We start from the raw sequence: 20,333 nt of genomic DNA on the forward strand, positions 1-20,333 counted from the left end.
TTTTTATCATAACATACATTACATAATATGGAAAGACCTTTAACATGTTTGCTTCCCACCCTGTCTATGACCAATAACAGGCACAATAATTAAAACCTTTCACTAGAGTACTTCTTTTTGGCTGGCTTTTCTCCAGCTCCATATCAGGTTCTTATGAGAACTTGGCATCTTTCCCCACATACTCTGCAGTACGGGGCAAACAAGGACAAGGAAGCCAAATCAACATCCAATTGATTTCCCCTTCTTCCTCTGTAGAACAGACCGCTGGTCAGATTAATCAGGAATATTATGAATTAACCCAGTACCTGTCTCACAGGACTCAGCAGAACTGGAATAAAAAAGGAACTACCCCATAAGTCCCAACAATTTGTTAAGGAAGAAGTTGTATCTGTTATACACACCAGGCTCTATAGGATGAGGGGAGCAAATAAAAGTCTACTTCTCACTGACACGGTCTATCCCTGTCTGAATTGTGCTATATCAGACTGGAGGTGGGAACTCACATGGTTGAATGCTCCTACACCTATATCCTGTCAAACAGAAAATTGTCACGTCAGGAATAAGCTAGCATTTTTCCTCACATGCCAGGGTTTTCTTTTGTTTCAAAATGCAGGGAATGTTTTTGGCATGGAGAAGTATTCAATCATGCCAGTTCCCACCTACAGTCTGAAATGGTACAGACTAGACACAGGTCAGGAGATCCCCTGCACCCACCAAGAGTAGGGGGATAAAACCTTGAAACAGGGAAGACCAGTCTTTAAAAACCTAAAGGATTTATAAACAGGAGGGAAAACAGCTCCATGCCCAATATAGCTCTATAAAGCTGTAAGTTGAGAGGACAATGAGGAGAAAGAAATGGGGGAGTTTCACTCCCCACCCCCATGCAGAATGTGTTCTCTCACTGACCCTTAACCTCACAGGTTCCTGGCAGAATTGCATTTTCCTAATCATAGAACCAATGCCGTTTAGCTGAAGACTTGTGTGCTACACAACACTGACTCAGTATTCCCTTTGAAGGATTACACCAATGACATAATTTTGTTATTGTTTACCTTTGTTAAACTTAAATAATTGCCAGAATAAAAGGACAGGGCATTGTGCCTCTGACTGTTGTGCAGTAGAGATGCAGGTACATATTTCCTTGCTTCACACAGCAAGCAGCACCTGCCAAAATTCCCTCTTCTAGACAGCTGTTGAAATTGCAGGAACCCTGCCATCCTCCTGTACATTTGGTCACGCTACAGAGAGAAGGTGAGAGATGGCCACACCCAATATATAATTTAAGGATGCAATCCTAGACAGAAAGAAAGTCCTACAGTTCCCAGTGTTCTTGACCCAGCCATAGATGGTTGGGGAATGTTGAGAGGTGTAGGATTTTTTTTCTGTCTAAACATACATAGGAGTGTGCTTAAGTCAACTCCCACCTGGCAGGTTGGGATAAAAAGAGGATAGTGTGCCAACTAAGATTAAAAACTACAGGCACACTGGACAGAGCTTAACCAAAGAGAGTCTAGTTCAAATCCCCCACTCAGCCATGGCACCCACTGGGTGGGTGTCCTTGCGCTCATTACCACCTCTCAGCCTAACCTACCTTGCAAGATAGCTGTGTAAATCAATCGGGAGGGGGAGCACGCTGACCTTCTTGAGTAAAAGCAGCATAAAAATGTAATAACCACAAAATAACAATTTTATTGAGAATGGAGCCATAGAGAACACACAGAGGTTGGTCAGTGTAGTGGACAATACTGAGCTAGAGAGACCAATAGCCTATCTCAGCAGAAGGTAGCCTTCTATATGACAAGGGCTGTGGCACAATCAGACACCAACACACAATTACGTTTAACACCAACTCAGTCCCCACAAGCAGGGCCGGTTTTTTTCCTGTATTTGTTTCCGTGTTGGGTAAGGAGCAGCAGCTAAGGTCCCCCACCTTGAGAGTGAAGGGAAGGGTTAGAATCTTACCGTTAGCAATTTTCCAAGCAGGGAGACCAGGCGAATTACCCCGGAATAAAATTACCCCGGAACAGTATATAGTGGGGGGGGGGAGAAGAAAAGAGGGAGCCGCAGCATCCCTCGTGTATGCAGGGGGCAAAATAGCCCCAGACAAAGGAGCCCCCTTTCAGCGGCTGCCCCCCCGCCTCAGCTTCACCGCCGTCCCCTTTTCAGCCCCCGCTCGAGCTAACCTGTCCAAAGAGGGGGGGTTGTGAGGGTTTCGGGCGATGGGCTATGATGGCGGCGGCGAGTCGCGCTCTCTCGCTCTCTCTCTCGCTCTCCCCCTCAGGCAACTTCCTTCTCCCCAGAGCAGGGCGGCTCTTCACGCCGGCGGTGTTAGAGAGATGATGGAGGAGGAGGAGACGCGGCGTTGCGCTGCTGTGTGCTGACGAAGGAGCCTCTCCCTGGCCCAAACCGGTTCCAGCCGCCCGGCCGCAGCCGCCGCCGCTGCCGGGCGGAGAGAAAGAGAAACTCCAGTGGGTACCAGGGGCACGTGACGGGCGCGACCAATGAGGGAGCAGAGAGGGGGGTGTGGGGCGAAAGAGAGCGGCCGGGAAGGGGAAGAGGAGGAGGAGGAGGAGGAGGGGCGGGAGCGCGGAGGGTTTCCTCGAAAGCGCCGCCTCGGGAAAGCCGCAGGGGCGGGCTGGGCCTGGGGCGTCGTGGCGCGGGTGACCTGGGAAGGAACGGGCAGTGCGCGCCCCTGTGCGAGTGAGGCGGGAAGAATGAAACGGCGGTGCTTCACTTCAGTTTGGTGGTTAAGCCAAACGAAAACAAAACAGAAATCACAGCGGCACCTGAACAAAATAAGCACACTTTAGAGGGTGTCGCTAGTTGCTAAGGGGAATGTTGCAACGCCAAAATGTTGGAAGGAAAGGAAAGGAACCTCTCCTGCAAAGCACTTGAGTCATTGCTGACTCCTAGAGGGACGCCTGCTTTCGCTGACGTTTCCTTGGCAGACATTGTAGCGGGGTGGTTTGCCGTTGCCTTCCCCGACCGTTATTCCCTTTTCCCCAGCTAGCTGGGTACTCATTTTACCGACCTCGGAAGGATGGAAGGCTGAGTCGACCTGAGCCGGCTGCCTGAGAACCAGCTTCAGCTGGGATCGAACTCAGGCCATGGGGAGAGTTTCGGCTGCAGTAACTGCTGCTTACCTGAGTAAATGTTCCCCAAGGAACAGTAAGTACTTATCTCTTTTAGTAGATGCTTGCCAAGAAAATGTCTTACTATGTACTTACTTTTCAGCCAGAAATTGGTGTATAACTCGGGTAAAATGGTTTGGGAGACAGATTTGAAGGTACAAATAGGACAACAGGGTTGGGAGGGATTATGGAGGCAAAGAGCGTTGAGAAATATGTCAGTAAGAATAAAAGAGAATTATTATAAAATTGTATGGAGGTGGTACCTAACTCCGGTTAGAATGAATAAGATAAACAATCAGCAATCAGCAAATTGTTGGAGAGGTTGTGGGGTTAAAGGAACGTATATGCATATGTGGTGGGAATGTAACTATGTTCAGAATTTGTGGAAGATGGTGTTTTCGGAGATTGAAAAAATTGTTGAAATGAAGATAGAAAGAACACCAAAAGTTGCATTGCTGTCGCTATTTGAAGAAGATTTTAAATGTAAAAAAGAAATTAAGGAACTGATAACGAATTTGTTGATTGCAGCAAGATTAATTATAGCTAGGAACTGGAAGATACAAGGGGAATATTCTATTGAAGAATGGTATAAAGAAGTGTGGGATATAGCTATTAACGATAAATTAACAAGTAATATTAAATGGAGAAGAGGTATAGCTAAATCAAATGATTTTGAAGGAATTTGGAAACAGTTCCTAATATTTGTATTTTCTAAGGGGAGTGGGAATCCACCAGCAGAAGAAAGTATGAGATTCTGGAATCAGGAATGAGATCCCGTGGTGGGGGGGTGCACTGTAGATGTATTGATTATGTTATTAAGATTATGTTATTAAGATAAGATATTGTATTCAACTGAAAATTATGTAGTATGTTGTGTGTTTTTCTTATGTGATGTATGTGTATGTTTAAGTATTGTAGAAAATAAAATAAAATAAAAAAAAGAAATTGGTGTATAAATACCTTGCTAACTCCCTTGCAAGGTAGACACATGATTTGCAGCATTTAGCTCCTGTGCTATTATTTTGCAGAATAAACGCTGTTTGGACCATACTTCTCCTCTCCTCCTTGTGTGCTGAATTGGACTTGGTACACCAAGGAACGGGCTATTTTTGCTACATCCCCAAACTATGCCACATGTTCAAGGAAGTGGTTAGGAGGGGTTACACGGCCTAACACCACTGCTAATATGTTCAGCAGGTTATGGGCGAAATCTAAGGTCACCTGCGGACTTAGAAGTGTAGAAAGCTGCATTAGAACCTTGGTCCACCTAGCCTAGAGTTGTCAACCCTGACTGGCAGCAGCTCTCCAGGATTTCTGGCAGGATTCTTCCGTAGGCCTATTTTGAGATGCTGGGGATGACTTGGGACCTTTTGCATGCAAAGCAAGGACTCTACCACTGTGCCACGGCTCCTCCCATGAAGTTCACTTCAGGTGGGAACTTTCTCCACTGTTCGGTGTACTCCCCCCAAATCTGCTCTGGAAGGTTCCCCATTCCTTTGGAGCAGATTTTAAGGGCACGTGGGAGACTGCAGGCAGGAAGAGATTTTCTCTGCTGATTTGTGATCTTGAGGTATTGGATTAACATAATTTCTTGGGTGGACATTCTGAATCTTGCACAAAACTTTTTTAGGGGCTATTTTTAAAATGGCGGACAATTATTATTTTTTTGTCACTAGTTTTCGTCAACCACCAAAGTAACTATCTTGTGTTTGGTATCAAATTTAGGTTTTCAGGGTCAAGGAGTTCAAAGAATATGTTAGTTTAATTGTCAGAGTACTCCTTCTGCCATATTCCAAGATGGCACTGAAATGTCTCATTTTCTCAACAAATCAGCTTACAAATGTTATTTGTAATAAAAATAAATAATGGATCAAAAAAAAATCCCTGTTCTAATTATTGTTAATACAAAACCTGGATTGCAACCCACAGAACAATCTAGGTGTAAACTTAGTCTAGTAATATTTAATCAGCTATAGATGGTAGGCAAGCAGCTAAATACTTCCAAGTATTGAACTAGAGACAGATAACTCATACAAAGTCCCTCAACCATTACAGTTTTAACATGATAATTCAGCAGAAGATCACCCAACGTTACACCAAAGCATACAGGAACAAAGCCATTGCCACCTTTCCTTTGAAGATATAAAAGCTAACAGTTATTCAAAACTCTCTGTTGCTCTGGTTATCAGAGCAACAGAAGGATAACCTTTCTTTTTGTAATTTGAACTAAAAACGACCAGTATTAGACACACAAGCCACATGCTCAAATCCAAAATATTTTCCAACATATTTTCAGACATTTTCACAGAATCAGTCATCACATGCATGTATATGTTTCACTTTTAGTTATTGTGATAGCTATAGCCCAGCCTTATGCAGGGCCGGTGGGAGAATATTTTGCGCCCTAGGGAAGGTGAGCTACTTGCACACACACACACAACAAAAATTGCCAACTTCAATTCAGCTGTTCAAGAAGAGTTTCTGAACTATTATATTTTCCTTTTATTATGTTTTTTCTTAAAACAGCTAATTTGTATAAAACTGTAACCCTTAAAGGGCAGAACTGCGCCCCTCTGAGATCTGCGCCCTAGGCAGCTTCCTCGGTTTAATGGTAGTGCCAGCCCTAGCCTTATGATGAGGCCAAGATGGCTTGCCACCATGCCCTTTTTGGTCCCACCCAAGATAAAAGCAGCAGGCGATGCTCAATCAATAGCAACTGCCAACAGAACAAGACGCATAGGAACAGCAGCAACCACTCCCAGAGACCATCAATCATAACACTGCACCCAGGCAGCTTGTTTAGCGACTGCAAAATATGCAACTCACAACATTGTACCAGACAATTCCCCTAGCAGCTAGTTGAGAGAAAGCGCTAGTCCACATACAATAAGGTGGGGAAACTATTTCAGTCCAAAGGCCAAATTCAATTTTGGAAAAGCTCAGGGTGGGGGGCACATTCTAGAGGCAGATGGGGCCAAAGGCAAAGAGGTTGGAGCCAAAAATACCACACACAAAAATACCAGATTATTGTATCTTAAAGCTCTTATGACTGATAACTAAGTTTTAGGAAAGATGTTTCAACCTTTTAGTGTGGGGGAGAAAACTGCACGAAAACTGGGAAACCGCCAAACAATTGGTGGTTGAAGAAAAGAAGAAGTAGCATGGGTTTCTGGGGAAAACCAGGAGGGCTATATTTGCCCACTTAGCCTGAGATTCCCCACCCCTGCTATACAACAATGCCACACCTGCAAGACTCCCGCTACACAAGATATCTATCTCTTCCCCCACAGCCCTAGGTCTCTTTGTACTTTATATGTTCCACACAGACCATAACTTATTTGCATAGTTATTGTCATTTTGGCAAGAATCCCGCAAAACATGTCCAAAGGATACGGCAGTGCCACTCCAGGGCGTACACAGAGAGCCAAGGGAGCAGGATGCATCAGCACAGCATGTGGGAGAGGCATATAAGAGCCTTTGTACAAGGTAATCAAACCCATAGACCTTTCCAGGATTGCCACAACTCATGGTTTAGCAGCCTAACTAACCATGGATACATAACCAATGGTTAGCAGCTTAACTAACAGTGTTATCTGAACAGGCCCTTTGTGTCTAAACATGCATAGGTTTGTGACCTTAAACACTAACGAATATATCATAGCACAAGCCTTTGTGGACCATAGTTCATGGATGTTAATGCCATAATAAAAGTATTTGTCACTTCTACATAAATCTTCATTGTTTTTACATTAATTAATCTTGATTGATAAAACACAACTTGAAAAGCCAGTGTAGAAGTGGATGTAATTTAGCTATAGCAGTGAAAGAAAACTCCTTCTTCTTGCGCTTAAGATTAGTGAGCATTTGGATTTTGCTTGAATGCAGAATATAACCTACCTGCCATACTGGCTCAGTCCTGCTATGATGGGGCTTCCTAAAACTGTTTTAGAAACTTTTGTCCTGCCAAGGAATCTGATCTCAGATTTGACATGTCAACATAGCAGTAGCACCGGTTTTAATTAAAAATCAAATGAGACACAGGATATGATTCTGAGTCCTGTGGAAAAGTAATTACAATCTATCACACTTAAAAAAGGATTTTAAATCTGAATTGACCATGTTGACACCACCCAATTATCACTCTTTGTAAAACATTAATAATGTGCTGTCTGAAGTTAGCCCTGACTTTTAATCCTTCCTCTATGTTGGAAAGTGCTTGAAACCAAATACATATTGAACCTTCACGCTCAAGCAGAAAGGAAGCCCCTATAACTGGAGAAGATTCCCCAAATCCAAATAGGACAAGCTCAGCAGGGCCACAAGTAGGACTGGGGAGCAAATATAAACCCCTTGTAGGATACATGCCTTTGGCATAACAAATTTAAAAAGATGGATTCATGAAGGGGATCAGAAATGCTAGATGTAGGATCAGAAATGCTAGATGTAGGAATTTTTTTTCCTGTCTAAGCATGCATAGGATTGCACCCTTTAATTCTTGCACTGCTGCTGGCTTCTTTGTTTACTCTAGTTTTATTCTGATTTATTTATTTCTTATGTTTTTATGTTATGTTTTACTATAGTACTTATTTTATGGTTTTTAAGTCTTGTTTTGTTTTCTGCCCAAAGAGTTTCGGCTATTCAGCAGTATAGAAATGTAATAAGTAAATAATACGGTATTACTAGCTGTGTTTGTACAACAAACTGTAGTGAAATATGAGCTAGTGAAGATATAGATAGATAGAGAGATACATAGAGATAAATCCCCCCCAAAAGAAATGTATCCAAACTTTGTATTTGGATTAATGCATATATTTATATATTTATGTAAGGGAACACTGAAGAAGATCCTTGAATCAATACATTTTTGGCTTTACTTTGAACATTGTAATAGATTTTGGTTGGTTTTGTTTTGAATAATGAAATAGATTTTCATTTTCTGTACATATGTATTATAGTCCTTTTCCGAATCTGTCAAGTTGTTACATTGTACATTCATTAGGCTTATATTCATTAGAACTTAAATTAGATCATATTAGTTACCTTATCCCAGTTTTTGTCCGACAACAATACATGTTGGATATTGCCTAATCAGAATGAGTGGTGTCTTGTTTATTTACAAAAGAATCAGAAGTTTTCAATCTGCAGTTATTGTGACACCGCTGGCACGGGAAGCTTCCCGTTAGCTATCTGACGCAAGAGTAAGTGACGTTTTGGCTCTCTTGCTGCAAACCCATCTACTGGGAGAACATTTCCCACTGTGCTTACATATATTGCTGGCTATCTCAGACCATCCAGGAGGAGGGAAATGACCTGATCTAAACTTCAGCTGAGCAAACTGAACAAAACTGCACAGTCTTTTCTGCGGGGAGTCCTTTCTGTTTGTTAGCTTTGGCACGGCATGTCAGTTTAAACTTGGAAGACACAGGCAGGGCATAGCTATAACTAGAATATTGATAAAGAAAGTGGTACAGACACACTGTCTGACAAGATGAGCCATTGAATGGACTTTCAGATAAGGGGAGCAGTTTGAAATGTATGTCATTTGATCATTTGTGTCCTTGGACAACTTAGTACAGCTTTGATGTGCATCTTATTTTTGCCCACGTGGCTCCATGTAAACATCAGCAAACAATTCAAGATTTAAAGACCGTAACTTTCCCCCATTAGGTATAAGGTTCAGACAAAATGTTGTATTTCTATTATATTTTATAGTTCTTCTGAACAAAGTTTAATGTGACTAGGAAATAAGATACCCATAAAACTCCTTGGAACACAAATCAGCGAGGACATAATTGTAAAGTTTTGACAGTTCGTTGAATCTTGTAGCTCTCCTCGTAGAATCTGGTAGCTCTCTCCCTGTTAGGTAACCTAGCTTTACAGTTATTCAAGATTACTATCAACTTTCAGACAAGGCTTTTTATTGTGCAGTCGCCCTGCTTTATTCACAGACTTTTATGGAGGGTTCACCAGATGATATTGTCTGCCATTTATTACCCTCTCATGTTTTCCATCTGCTTCTTCTATCTTTTTTCTTTCCTCACAAAAACATATTTTAAGGAGGAAAAGACAATGCCTTTTGATTAATTGCATTAGTTGCTCTCTGTCCAGAAGGCCTCTTAAAAACTTTAGTACATGTCATTATGTTGAATTTACTGTCAATTCAGTACCTTATTTAAGCTAGTTTGCACTGTGTATGTGCTAAATGGATTATTCAAATTGTTTCTCAGAAGCACAAACTGGAATCGCATGCCATCACAAAAACTTTCTAATGCAGGATGAAAATGGAATATTCTTTAAGCCATAAATATACTTTAGGCCAAAAAATCCAAATGAGTTTTTCCCCTCCATACACTGTGCAACCAAGCTGAAAATTAAAATGATCATCCAATTACAGAATGATCACACAATTTTGCTTTTAATTGTACTATAGTTCTTGACTAATTAAGTTACAGGTCTTCTTTGCAAGAAGGAAAAGACTTATATAATATCCACTGTGGAAATTTTTTTTCATCTGGCATGTTTATTCTTTTCAAATAGAAGGGCAGTAGCAATTTATAAACCTTGGCTCTATGGAAATATTCTTGTTTGAAAAGAAGAAGGCAGTAGTTTGATGAACACTTTCTAAGTAATTATTGGAAGGGTTTTCAGTTGCTGGGCAATTCATCCTACTTCTCTATGCATGTTGTATGGATTTTTCTACCATAGTTAGTAGTGGGGAAAGAAGTGTTAATGTTATTTGTAAACAAAAATTAAAAGCAAAGACAAGATGGATGAATAATTCAAAACTGTCTTAAGTATTCAAATGTTCATCAAAGATTTGCAGTTTTCCAGTATGATCAGCTTTAAAAGCTGTGTTCATTGTAGCTTTGATTACTTCCATGGTGACAGATTAATAATGCTGGGATAGAGAGTTCTTGGGCTCATCTACACCAAGCAGGATATTCCACTATGAAAGCGGTCTATAAGAAGCAGGAGACACACTACTGCTTCGTAGTGGTATTGAAGTGCCCTGACGACTGTTGGGGCCCATTGACACATACCATATACTACTTTCATACCACTTTCATAGTGTTATATCCTGCTTGGTGTAGATGTGTCATGGGCCCCACCAGTTGTCAGTGTACTTCAGTACCACTATAAAGCAATAGTGTAGATCCTGCAGTGCACTTCAATACCGCTATGAAGCAGTACTGTGGCTCCTGCCTTTTATATATCAAATTCTTACCACTTTCATAGTGGAATATCCTGCTTGGTGTAGATGAGCCCCTTGTTTAAAAACGTTTTGCAAAACAGCTGCTCACTCATAGTATGCCAGCTTCACTCAGTGTTGTGGCTTTCCTATCATGGATTATAAAAACTTATAAATTCAACCTGGTAGGAAAATGGCACAGATATTTAAAAAATTGAGATAGAAGGAAAATTTCCACTCATTTGTTGTGGTGATCCAGGGTTCCATTCATCTTAATCAGAGACAGTGATTCTGTTACTGGGATGTCAAATATTTTGTTGTTGGGAAAATACAAGCCTTTCCAGATTAATGTTTTTAAGGTCAAACATTTTAGGTCAGAAGAAAACGTCTGACCTAAAATAGAATCTAGACCTCTTTCATCAAATTTGCTTCTTCTTCTCCCACCCCACCCCCCAGGGAAATCTCATTTCTCCAGCACTCAAACCACAATTTTTGGGGTGGGTGGGAAAATGTGATAGCACCACCACGTATTATCTTTATTAAGATTGTGAATGCTGTGTGTGGTTGCTGTGTGACTGTCATGAATATTTACTTAGCAGTGTCCACAGCATTACTAGTGACCTCCTCTACACCTGTGCATGATGTTTTTGTAACCTTTAGAAGCTGAGTCTACTTCCACGATACCATTCAAGTATGGGGGCACTCCTCTTATTTATTTAATTATTGCATTTTTATACCGCCCAATAGCCAAAGCTCTATGGGCAGTTTACAAAAATTAAAACCATAGAAACCCTTGGTCTTTCAGCAGTAGTAAATAGCAGCTACACACATACACACACACCTAGGCGGTCAGAAGGGGCTTCAAATTTCAGAACCCCCTGCCAGCATGGCCAGTAGTTAGGAATGCTGGGAGCTGAAGTCCAAACATCTGGAGATCTACTGTACTATACAACTCTGTACTGTACAACTCTGAAGGTAGAAAAAATGAAGAGCTTTGTCCATTTCATTTCACTGCTTTGAAATTGACGAAGTCCTCCATAAGGGCTACTCCAAGAGAGAATACATTAGAAGTGTTGCAGGAACATACAGTGATTTGCAGGAACATACAGTTAAGTTTGTAGATTGTTATTATCTGTACTGAAGTTTTGCATGAAGTTGAGGAGTACCTGTAATGCTGACAAGTGGCAGAATGCTCTGTTCCTGTCAATTTTTGAATGTTTGCTGAATGAGCACTGTAGTGTTCACCTACAATCTAGCTTTCCTAGTCCACCAAAGAGAATACTCAGGGTGTGTTAGTCCTTACAAAGTCATCTAGTTGGCTGGAGACAGAATGTGGTGTCTTGTCTAGCAGGCTAACAATTGAGGCCCTCCTCCAAGTGTCTCTGCTGAGGGAGGCTTGGAGGACAGCAACAAGGGTGAGAGTCTTTGCAGTGGTGGCCCCCTGACTGTGGAATGCTCTCCCCACTGAGGTCTGCCTGGTGCCAACATTGTCATCTTTTCCATCCAGATTAAGACTTCCTGTCTACTGCCAGGCATTTGATGGCATATGATGTGACTTTTAATGTTAACTCTTTTATCAGGTCCTGGTATTGAAACTTTTTTTCTGTTTTAAATTGTTTCAAATTTTTGTATGTTAAAGATTTTGTATTACATTTTTATTATGTTATTGTATTGTATTTTTGTGAAGTGTATTGGAATAAAATAAGTTAAATTAAATGTTTTTGTGCAGCATTGCCTTTTCTCCTTTTCTTACATTCTTCGTTACGCTCTGTCCCAGTGTGGATAACCTGAGGACTGGATTTGGCATTATTATCTAGTTGTGCACATATGCACTGTGGAGAAAATTAATTGCCTGATCTTCTGTGCAAGCCTATAATACTGATCTTTGGAGCTACTCTTTGAGAGACACATGGAAAATTAATGTAGAATGGGTTATTCACATAACCTTTCCAATGATAATCTGTGATCATGATCTTCCTCATGGGTTCTTCCCTGGAAAGGCTGTTTAAGTATCGTATTATGATGCAATGTACTTTCCCATGTATTCTTTGCTCACTGGATGACTTTCAAACCATCATTGGGTAGGTGCAAAAATAAATTATATACCAGAATGAGCCCAAGCAGCAGGCTTTTCCTGTTGGGAAATGTAGCTATGCATTTTCTTCCCATTAGAATATAAATACTAGTGGTAAATAAGCGTTCAGGAATGCACAGAATAGAATACACAGTTCCTGATCTAAATAGGCATGAGGCTCTCTGATTTGGATCAGAGGCATAGGCCTAAGCTTGTTCCCTCCCCTCCCCTCTCATGCTCCAATCCATCAGCTATTTATATTTATTTAAAAGATGCATATACTTGCCCTTCAGTGCAGCTTCCAGGGCAGTTTATAAAACAAGATAAAATACACAAATACAGTATAACAACATATTTAAAAGGAATACATCAAAAGCGATTAAAAAGCTTGGGAGAATAAAGACACCTTTGTCTTATGATGAAAGGCTAACAATGTTGGCATCAGGTGAACCCTCTCTCTCTCTCTCTCTGATCACCATCCAGCTGCCACCAGATGACAGGGGGACCCATGGTTGAGCTCCTTCAAAGATTACCTTCATGCAAGTGTAAGTTGATATAGGAACAGCCCTTCCTTTAAGTACCTGGATCCTAAGCTGTTTAGGATGTTAAAGGTAAGCACCAGTACACTACATTGTAATCAGAAATAGACCAGAGGCCAGTGAAGTACTTTCAATACCGGCAGGCTCCTTTCTCACTGAGCAGTCCCAGTCAAAAGCCTAGTGCCTATATTTTGAGATAAATGAAGTTTCTGAACAATCCAGAGTGGACTGTGCCAATAGCAGCTGAGATTAAAAAAAAGTTATCAAAACATATCATATTTGTTTCATTATTATTATTGAAAACATATTAATAAATTCAAATAAAACAAACATCAATACATTTCAAGTACAAATCAAAATCAAATTAGGCCAAAAAACACACAAAAAAACCACCCCACAACTAGAAAACTGGTCTTGCTGCATGCTAAGGGCTTCAGCAGCCTGGCTTAAATAAGGTTCAGAAAGGGCTTCTCACCAGGCTTGATGATTCACAACTTGCTCTCTCATATCTCCTGCAAAGGTTATCCATCAGGATAAGTGATCTCAGAATGGGAACACTTCCTGCCTGACTGTAGCTCAATGGTAGAGCACAAGCAGAACGTCCCAGGTTCAATTCTCAGCATCTCCAGGTAGGGTGAGGAAAGAATCCTGCCCGAAACCCTGGAGAGCCCCTGCCAGCCAGTGATGGCAGTACTGGGCTAGATGGACCAATCACCTGACTCTGTATAAAACAGCAATGTCACATCTAGTTTGGCCCAAAATTTATTGAGGAGTATGTGATTTGTAACCTAGCATTTGTTCACTGCATTTCATGAATGCAAGCCCTTAGAACTGCAAGAGCGATTCTCTTAAACAGCAGGGGAGGCAAATGTTGTAAACTATTAGGTCCCCAAACGCCCTGATAGAGTCACAAGGGGGAATGTATAATATCACACTTGTCTCTTTAGTTATCTGGATTATGGAAGGGTTACAGGGCAAATGGGTTGTTTTTCTTCCTGTTGCTGAGCAACTATTGCATAACAAATCCTGGGAGTGCTTGTTTCCCAAACAACTTATGTGACCTTTTCATGAAATGTGGTAGAGGAAAAACAACAAAGCCCAAGTCTGTAATTGCTGGTTAATATTTCTCTTGTTTTCTGGTGCCCCTATCTGCTGTATAAATCTGACTTTTATTTGATCTGGTATTCAGAGTTGGATGGTTCTTCCTAGTTGCATAGGCTAGATCAGCCTTCTACAACCTGGTGCCATCCAGATGTTTTGGACTTCAACTCCCATCAGCCCCAACCAGCATGGCCAATAATCAGGAATGTCCAACACATCTGGAGGTTACCAGGTTGGGGAAGGCTATCTTAATGGGTTGAGTTGGGCATGATTTCCACTTCATTTTGATAGTGTCTGCTTAATTTCATCTGGGCGTAAGAACATAAGAGGGTCCATCTAGTTCAGCACTTCGTTCACACATTGGCTGACCAGCTGTTAACCAGGAACCCACAAGCACAACATGAGAGCAACAGCACCCTCCCACTCATGTTCCCCAGCAACTGTATATAGGCTTACTGGCTCTGATACTGGGCAGAGCATCAGTAATATATTAATAATGCATTTCATCATTGCCTGCAAAGAGCTGATAGCATAAAGCTGGGATAAGAGAGTTCAACTAGGAGACTCAGCAAACAGATCACTGGGCGGGGTTTGAAAGTTCCCCAAAGACCGATGAGACTATTGATCAACTTGATAAGATTTGTGCACGAGGTACACCATTTGTCTTCCAATCATCACAGCTTGCTGTGGAGGTGTGACTGGTGGACGGGAGTGTTGCCCATGCTGATACAGCAACCTTGTTCCCTCTGTCCACAATGGACCATGACATTGCTTCTAGTGAGATACAGATCAAAGGGTGGAAGTGATATGCAGAATACAGAGGGCAACTGTCATAATCAAACAAGTCATTATCTCCCCAGGCTGCCAAGAAAAATACCCCTTAAACAATTTTACTCTCTTCTCTAGAAGTGGACTGGACATTTAGACATATTACATTTTTTAAATGACAGTGAACAAAGCACATATTCCAAAACAACCCTTCTGAGGTTAATTTGGTGTAGATTGTTAGAGGTGCTTAAGGGTCAACTTTTTTTCATTCCATCCATCCAAGAATGAAGATGTTCTGCATGTCCATGTGATGGGCCTGAAATGGACGAAGTAGAGGAAACTCCCTACATTTGAAGAAAAACATTGTTTGTGATGGAGGTTGAAACAACCCCTGCTTTCTTCGAGGGGTGTAGTGGTAATTTTTTGAAGTGTCGGTGCTGATTGTAACAGTCTCTGTACTTATGCCCCCCGCAAAGAGAGTCCTAAAATATAGGCAGCTGCATCGATCCACATCAACAAGCCAGGCAGGATCTACCCTGCTGGTTTATAATGGTTTATAACAGTATTGACAACTGTTGGGGGCCAGGACACACTCCATATACTGTTTTCAAACTGCTTTCAAAGTGTTATATCCTGCTTGGTGTAGATCTGCCCCCAGTTTTAACAGTTTTTGGGCATGTCTACACCAGTGGAGGGAGCGGGGAGGATCTCGTGATATGCTGATCACGAGATCCTCCCCCTCAGTCCACATGGGCTGCCTGACATCCTGGGCATTGCGCCCTTTGTGGTGGCCTTTTTTTTCTTTTTTTTACAGAAAGAAGAGCTGGAGCGCACGAGCGCTCCAGCGGAAATAAAAAGGTAAGAAACAACAACAAAAAAACCCACTCCTGCTCCCCTCCCCCGGTTCCTGGCTCATCGCGTTTACTCATGAGGAGCCGGGACGAAACAGGGATGGACGACCACACCTCACGCAGTCTCAGGACGATCCCAAGACCATGGGAAAAATCAGGATACAAGTGGTGCCGGTTATCCTGGGGAAATGGAGGGATCATCCCTCCCTGCCACTGGGATCTCCTGTGCATCATGTGGACGCACAGGGATGATCCCGGGGCAATCCCTGGGATAAGGACTCGTCTAGATATGTCCTTTGTCTCCACCAGGAGGAGGTCATTTGTAAAGTGATTGGGGCTTCACTGTCCGTTCAACAACAGTCCATCTCCAAATCCTTTGCATTACAGCAGGGATTGCTCACAGCTCTATAGTTTTGCTGAGAAAATTCATCACACACGCACACCAGTAAATTTGAGAATTGCAGCTAAACTCAGAGGGAATGGGGAATTCTGAGGTGGATGACAGGTGACCTCAGCATTCCCACCAATAAAAAAGAAGCCCTAGCATTGCATCCCTGGGAATCTTGGCTCCACTACACCACTACTTTCCTCGGAATTTCCCTAGATACCCTAGCCCATGTTCCACCATGCCTCCACAGAATATCCTTGACAGCAGAGGATATTGTTCTGATGCTAACCTTGTGCCCATAGGATCCCACCCCAGAGAATGTGTGGCCCTCCAGATGTTGTTGGACTGCAACTCCGATCATCTCTCAGCATTAGCTATGCTGGCTAGGCGTGATGGGAACTGAAGTCTAGCAACATCTGGAGGGCCACACATTCCCCATCCCCATCCTACACTTTCAAACTCCTTCATAGCCAAAAGGCTTAGAAACGTTCAAAACAAGAGGCAAGGCACAGCTCCCATTCTTAGGAAGCCAAATTTTGGGTCAGACTTCTACTGTCCAAAACAGCACATGGCCTTGAATGTAAGAGAGCGCTCTACATTTACCCCCAACCGTTTTTAATGGAATAAGCCTTGACCTCTGTACTTTACGCTGCATTCTCTTCTTTCTTTTCTAAGCAAGTATAAAGATCCCACAGTGGAGAGAGAAAGCTCATTTGTACATTAGTGCTGGCAAGTTCAATTTTCACGTCTGGCATTGCTTGGCAAAAGATCGTGCCCCATTGTGTGGCTGCAGGTGCTGAGAGGATCCGTCTTTAAAGACATTGGATTTTGAAGATGCTAATAAGTTCACCGTTGGAGCTCTGTTATGCTTCCTCCCCATTTCATTGAATCAATTATTGCTAAATAAAAATAGTTCTGCCAAAGGTTATTGGAACAATTAGGTCTTGTACAGTAAAGAAATGGCCAAGTCATGGTATAATAAAACAAGTTCATCAGCTTTTCCTTGTGTGAAATGCATAGCTGCCAAAGACGATACAACTCCCCCCACCCCCGGAATCAGTCCCAAGCATCAGGAAGACATTCTTCTGCTGGATTCTCCAAGTGGTGCCCACCAGATTAGGGGCATGTTCAGTTTCAATCTTAAGGAAACCCTCCTGACTTTTAATTAGCACTCAGATGTACTGGGTGCTGAAAACTACACACTGGAGCTGTTCACACAACATGCTTACCCACACCTGGGTTCAGACAACATGCTAACCTACAGTTCAACCACTGCGTGTGGGTTAGTGTGTTGTGCGAACCCCGTCACTGCCTCAGGTGTGATGCATTTCCCCCTCCCATTATAGACCTGCCGCAGCCCCTCTGCTCCAGGTCATCTCTTCTTTGTCCTGCCCTTCTTCTTAAATTGTTTGGCTGAGCCACTCACTTGTTAACTGTAAGAAGCAGACCAAAAACAGTGGTTTCATTTGTTTTGGCAGTAATGACTGGTGTCACGTAGGTTTTGCTATCAGGAAAGGAAAGAAACAAATGGGTTTCACAGTTCCTGACTTGACCCACTTTCACAATGGAAGTTTGAAGCAGGAAGCACTTAAACAAACTACTGTCATCATTTAATGTGTTGGGTTGTTGTCCTAAAAACGTCTGCTCAAATAGAATATGAGACAGGCAGCTAATATTGCTGACTGATGATCTGAGAGGACTAGCCAAGTTTCTGATTCACTGATTAACTGCTCCACCTAGTTTTAATTCTTGATGAGAGATGCTAAATCTTTTCTACTGTTTAGTACACAAGCTCAGAAATCCCCAATCTTTCAGATCAGTGGGCAGATTTGAGGGAGTGTCATGGGCACTGTCACAAAATGGCTGCCCCAGGAGGCTTACTCGTTCATAAAATGGCTGCCATGTTGAGCATGGCCAGTCATGAAACACTCATTTCCAGAAGGCAAACTTGACGAGAAAAAAATCTCATCAAGTTAAAAGGCCTTGGTAAAAAAAAATTAAAAATCACTTGGCGCTTAAAAACCATTAATGCAGTCAATAGGCAAGCCTGCCTTGTTAAAATAAATCCATAAGCAGGATGCCACAACTAAGATGGCTTGCTCTCCAGTTGTCTTCCACCACACCTCAGTGTTAAAAGATTAACACATTATTCAGGGATGTAGGCTTACGCCTACAACTCCCAGCATGCTTTGGGCGGGAGGGAAGATTTATTGGGCTTTGGCAGCCATCATCTGGAAGTGGCTCACCGTCCCGGGTCTGAAGGGAGAGTGCCTGGAGCTAGTTGCCTTGGATGTTAGGCACCATCAAGAGTGGTAGGGAAGGAGAGTGCAGCTCCAGGCCTGTCGCTAACGGCAATGACTGAGCTCACAGTCAGTCAGCCACCCTGCTCCCTCATGGCCTACCTAAAGCCACCGCTTCCATAGTGCAGCATGGACTGGATTGGCCAGACTTCACTTCCCGTGAGGCTTGGCAGCAGGAGTCCCATTCAGTAAGTCGGGCATAGTGGCAAAAAGCATGCTAGGAGTTGTAGTTTTTGTTTTCTGTGAGGACAAGGAAAATCATGGCAGTGGCTTCTTCCTCAGGTCTGAGAGTAGGCCTGATAAATTGGATCAAGTGCCTCGGCAGGCTGCAGTGCTTTGGTACAGGGAGCACCTGCCTAGCACTGGCCTACCTTGCAGGTTTGTTGTAAGGGTGAGAGAGGAAAAAAAGAAACAAATTTAATTTGTTTAAAAGTTAACTCACAGGCCTAGCACTGGCCTACTACTTTGATTACCTTGCAGACATTTATCTTAGGGAACCCGAGCAACACCAGGTAGAAACTTGAAATTTGGTACAATGATAGGTCTGGCTGTACAATGTATCAGAAAAATCTAAAAACCTGAAATTTTGGATTTTAAGTATTTTTAAAGAATTTAATAAAAATCTAAGGCTTATGCCTACAACTCCCAGCATGCCTTGGGTGGACCTCCCAAGAGTCTTCTCTTTCCACCAAACTATGACTCATGGTCATAACCAGTACAAATTGCTATTATTCCTTCAGGACATTCCATAAATAAAATTTCTTCAGCAGGAGATATTGAAAATTACTTTATCCTCTATGTGGCTCCATAGCAGTGCCACCCGCACCATAAAGTGTGGGTTGACTATTAACCAGGTCATGTGCTGTTTGCTGTTAATGACACTATCTGGGTCAAATAGCAGCTTTGGGGAAATTTGAACCAGGAAAACGTCACAGGTGGGTAAGTTAAATTCTTAACTTAAGATGGTCAATCTTAAGCACAATTCATGCTACATGCAGTTTGGCTCTTATGTGTCTTCACTTCCTTATGTATGCACTTACTGTAGTGCAGATGGTTAATTTATACACAAGTTCATTTAACTAAAAAAATAAAAAAGTACCATGGTGTATCTTCAGAGCACAGGTATGTCAGATAAATAAAAGGCTCAATAGTCCCTGAGCCAGGCAGGATTTATTTACCCCAGTGAGTGCAATAGCTTAGTGAAAAGTGAGTCTTACAAAATTCCAGTGGTGGTGGGGCCGTGTGATGACATCATCAGTATGGCCGCTGCACTATTATGTAGTTGCCACATTTAAATATTTTATTTATTTATTTATTTATTTATTGCATTTTTATACCGCCCAATAGCCGAAGCTCCCTGGGCAGTTCACAAAAACTAAAACTATTTGAAGTATAAAACAAACAGTATAAAAACATGATATAAAATACACATTAAAAACTGATTAAAAACATACCATACATGATTAAAACATCTTTAAAACATCCTAAAAACATTCTAAAATTTCATTGGATAGGCCGTTTATACTACAGAGATGAATTTTGTTCTGAAATGTTTCAAATTTAATGACAAATACTTTTTGTAATTACACATTTTTTGTTAACTCCATTAGTTTTTCAGATAATTTCATTTGAATGTATTGATGACATCATCACGCAGCCCCCCCACCACTGGAATTTTTTAAGACTCCCTTTTCTGAGACACTTATGTCACATATAAACATTTGTAAACCGCCCAGAGAGCTTCGGCTATGGGGCGGTATATAAATGCAATAAATAAATAAATAAATTCATTAAGCTTCTGCACTCACTGGGGTAAATAAATCCTGTCTGGCTCTGGGACTAAGTCCTTTCAAGCAGGCAGGTGAGGCTACATGCACTCTCCTGCTGTTGCCAACTGGGTTCTCCCCAGCATCTGAATTCTTACTCTACTTTCTCAGTTGCGTGGGAGCATTGATCACTCCAGATTGAGGGAGGGGTGGGCATTGGAGTGCC

At 42.0% G+C, this 20,333-nt stretch overlaps 2 protein-coding genes across 5 annotated transcripts in view; one reads left to right on the forward strand and one right to left on the reverse strand.

The window, feature by feature from the left end:
- The window catches only part of GPCPD1 (glycerophosphocholine phosphodiesterase 1), a 53,679-nt gene extending 51,212 nt beyond the window's left edge, over positions 1-2,467 (reverse strand). The window contains exon 1 of one of the 2 annotated variants that reach the window (XM_063125298.1): positions 2,184-2,467. The gene's annotated coding sequence lies outside the window, so the exon portion shown is untranslated. Of the gene's footprint in view, positions 1-1,962; positions 2,073-2,183 lie in introns of those variants that run through there. The other variant, XM_063125299.1, reaches the window with a different exon arrangement.
- Positions 2,468-2,739: 272 nt separating this feature from the next.
- Positions 2,740-20,333, forward strand: part of SHLD1 (shieldin complex subunit 1) — a 76,007-nt gene continuing 58,413 nt past the window's right edge. Inside the window, exons 1-2 of one of the 3 annotated variants that reach the window (XM_063125301.1) lie at positions 2,740-3,168; positions 12,878-12,939. In XM_063125301.1, the coding sequence (XP_062981371.1) occupies positions 3,152-3,168; positions 12,878-12,939 (79 nt within the window). In that variant the 5' untranslated portion in view covers positions 2,740-3,151. Of the gene's footprint in view, positions 3,169-12,877; positions 13,006-20,333 lie in introns of those variants that run through there. The other 2 variants (XM_063125302.1, XM_063125304.1) reach the window with 2 other exon arrangements.

This window comes from Elgaria multicarinata, chromosome 4, assembly GCF_023053635.1.
Source record: "Elgaria multicarinata webbii isolate HBS135686 ecotype San Diego chromosome 4, rElgMul1.1.pri, whole genome shotgun sequence".
In the NCBI taxonomy this organism is placed as follows: domain Eukaryota; kingdom Metazoa; phylum Chordata; class Lepidosauria; order Squamata; family Anguidae; genus Elgaria; species Elgaria multicarinata.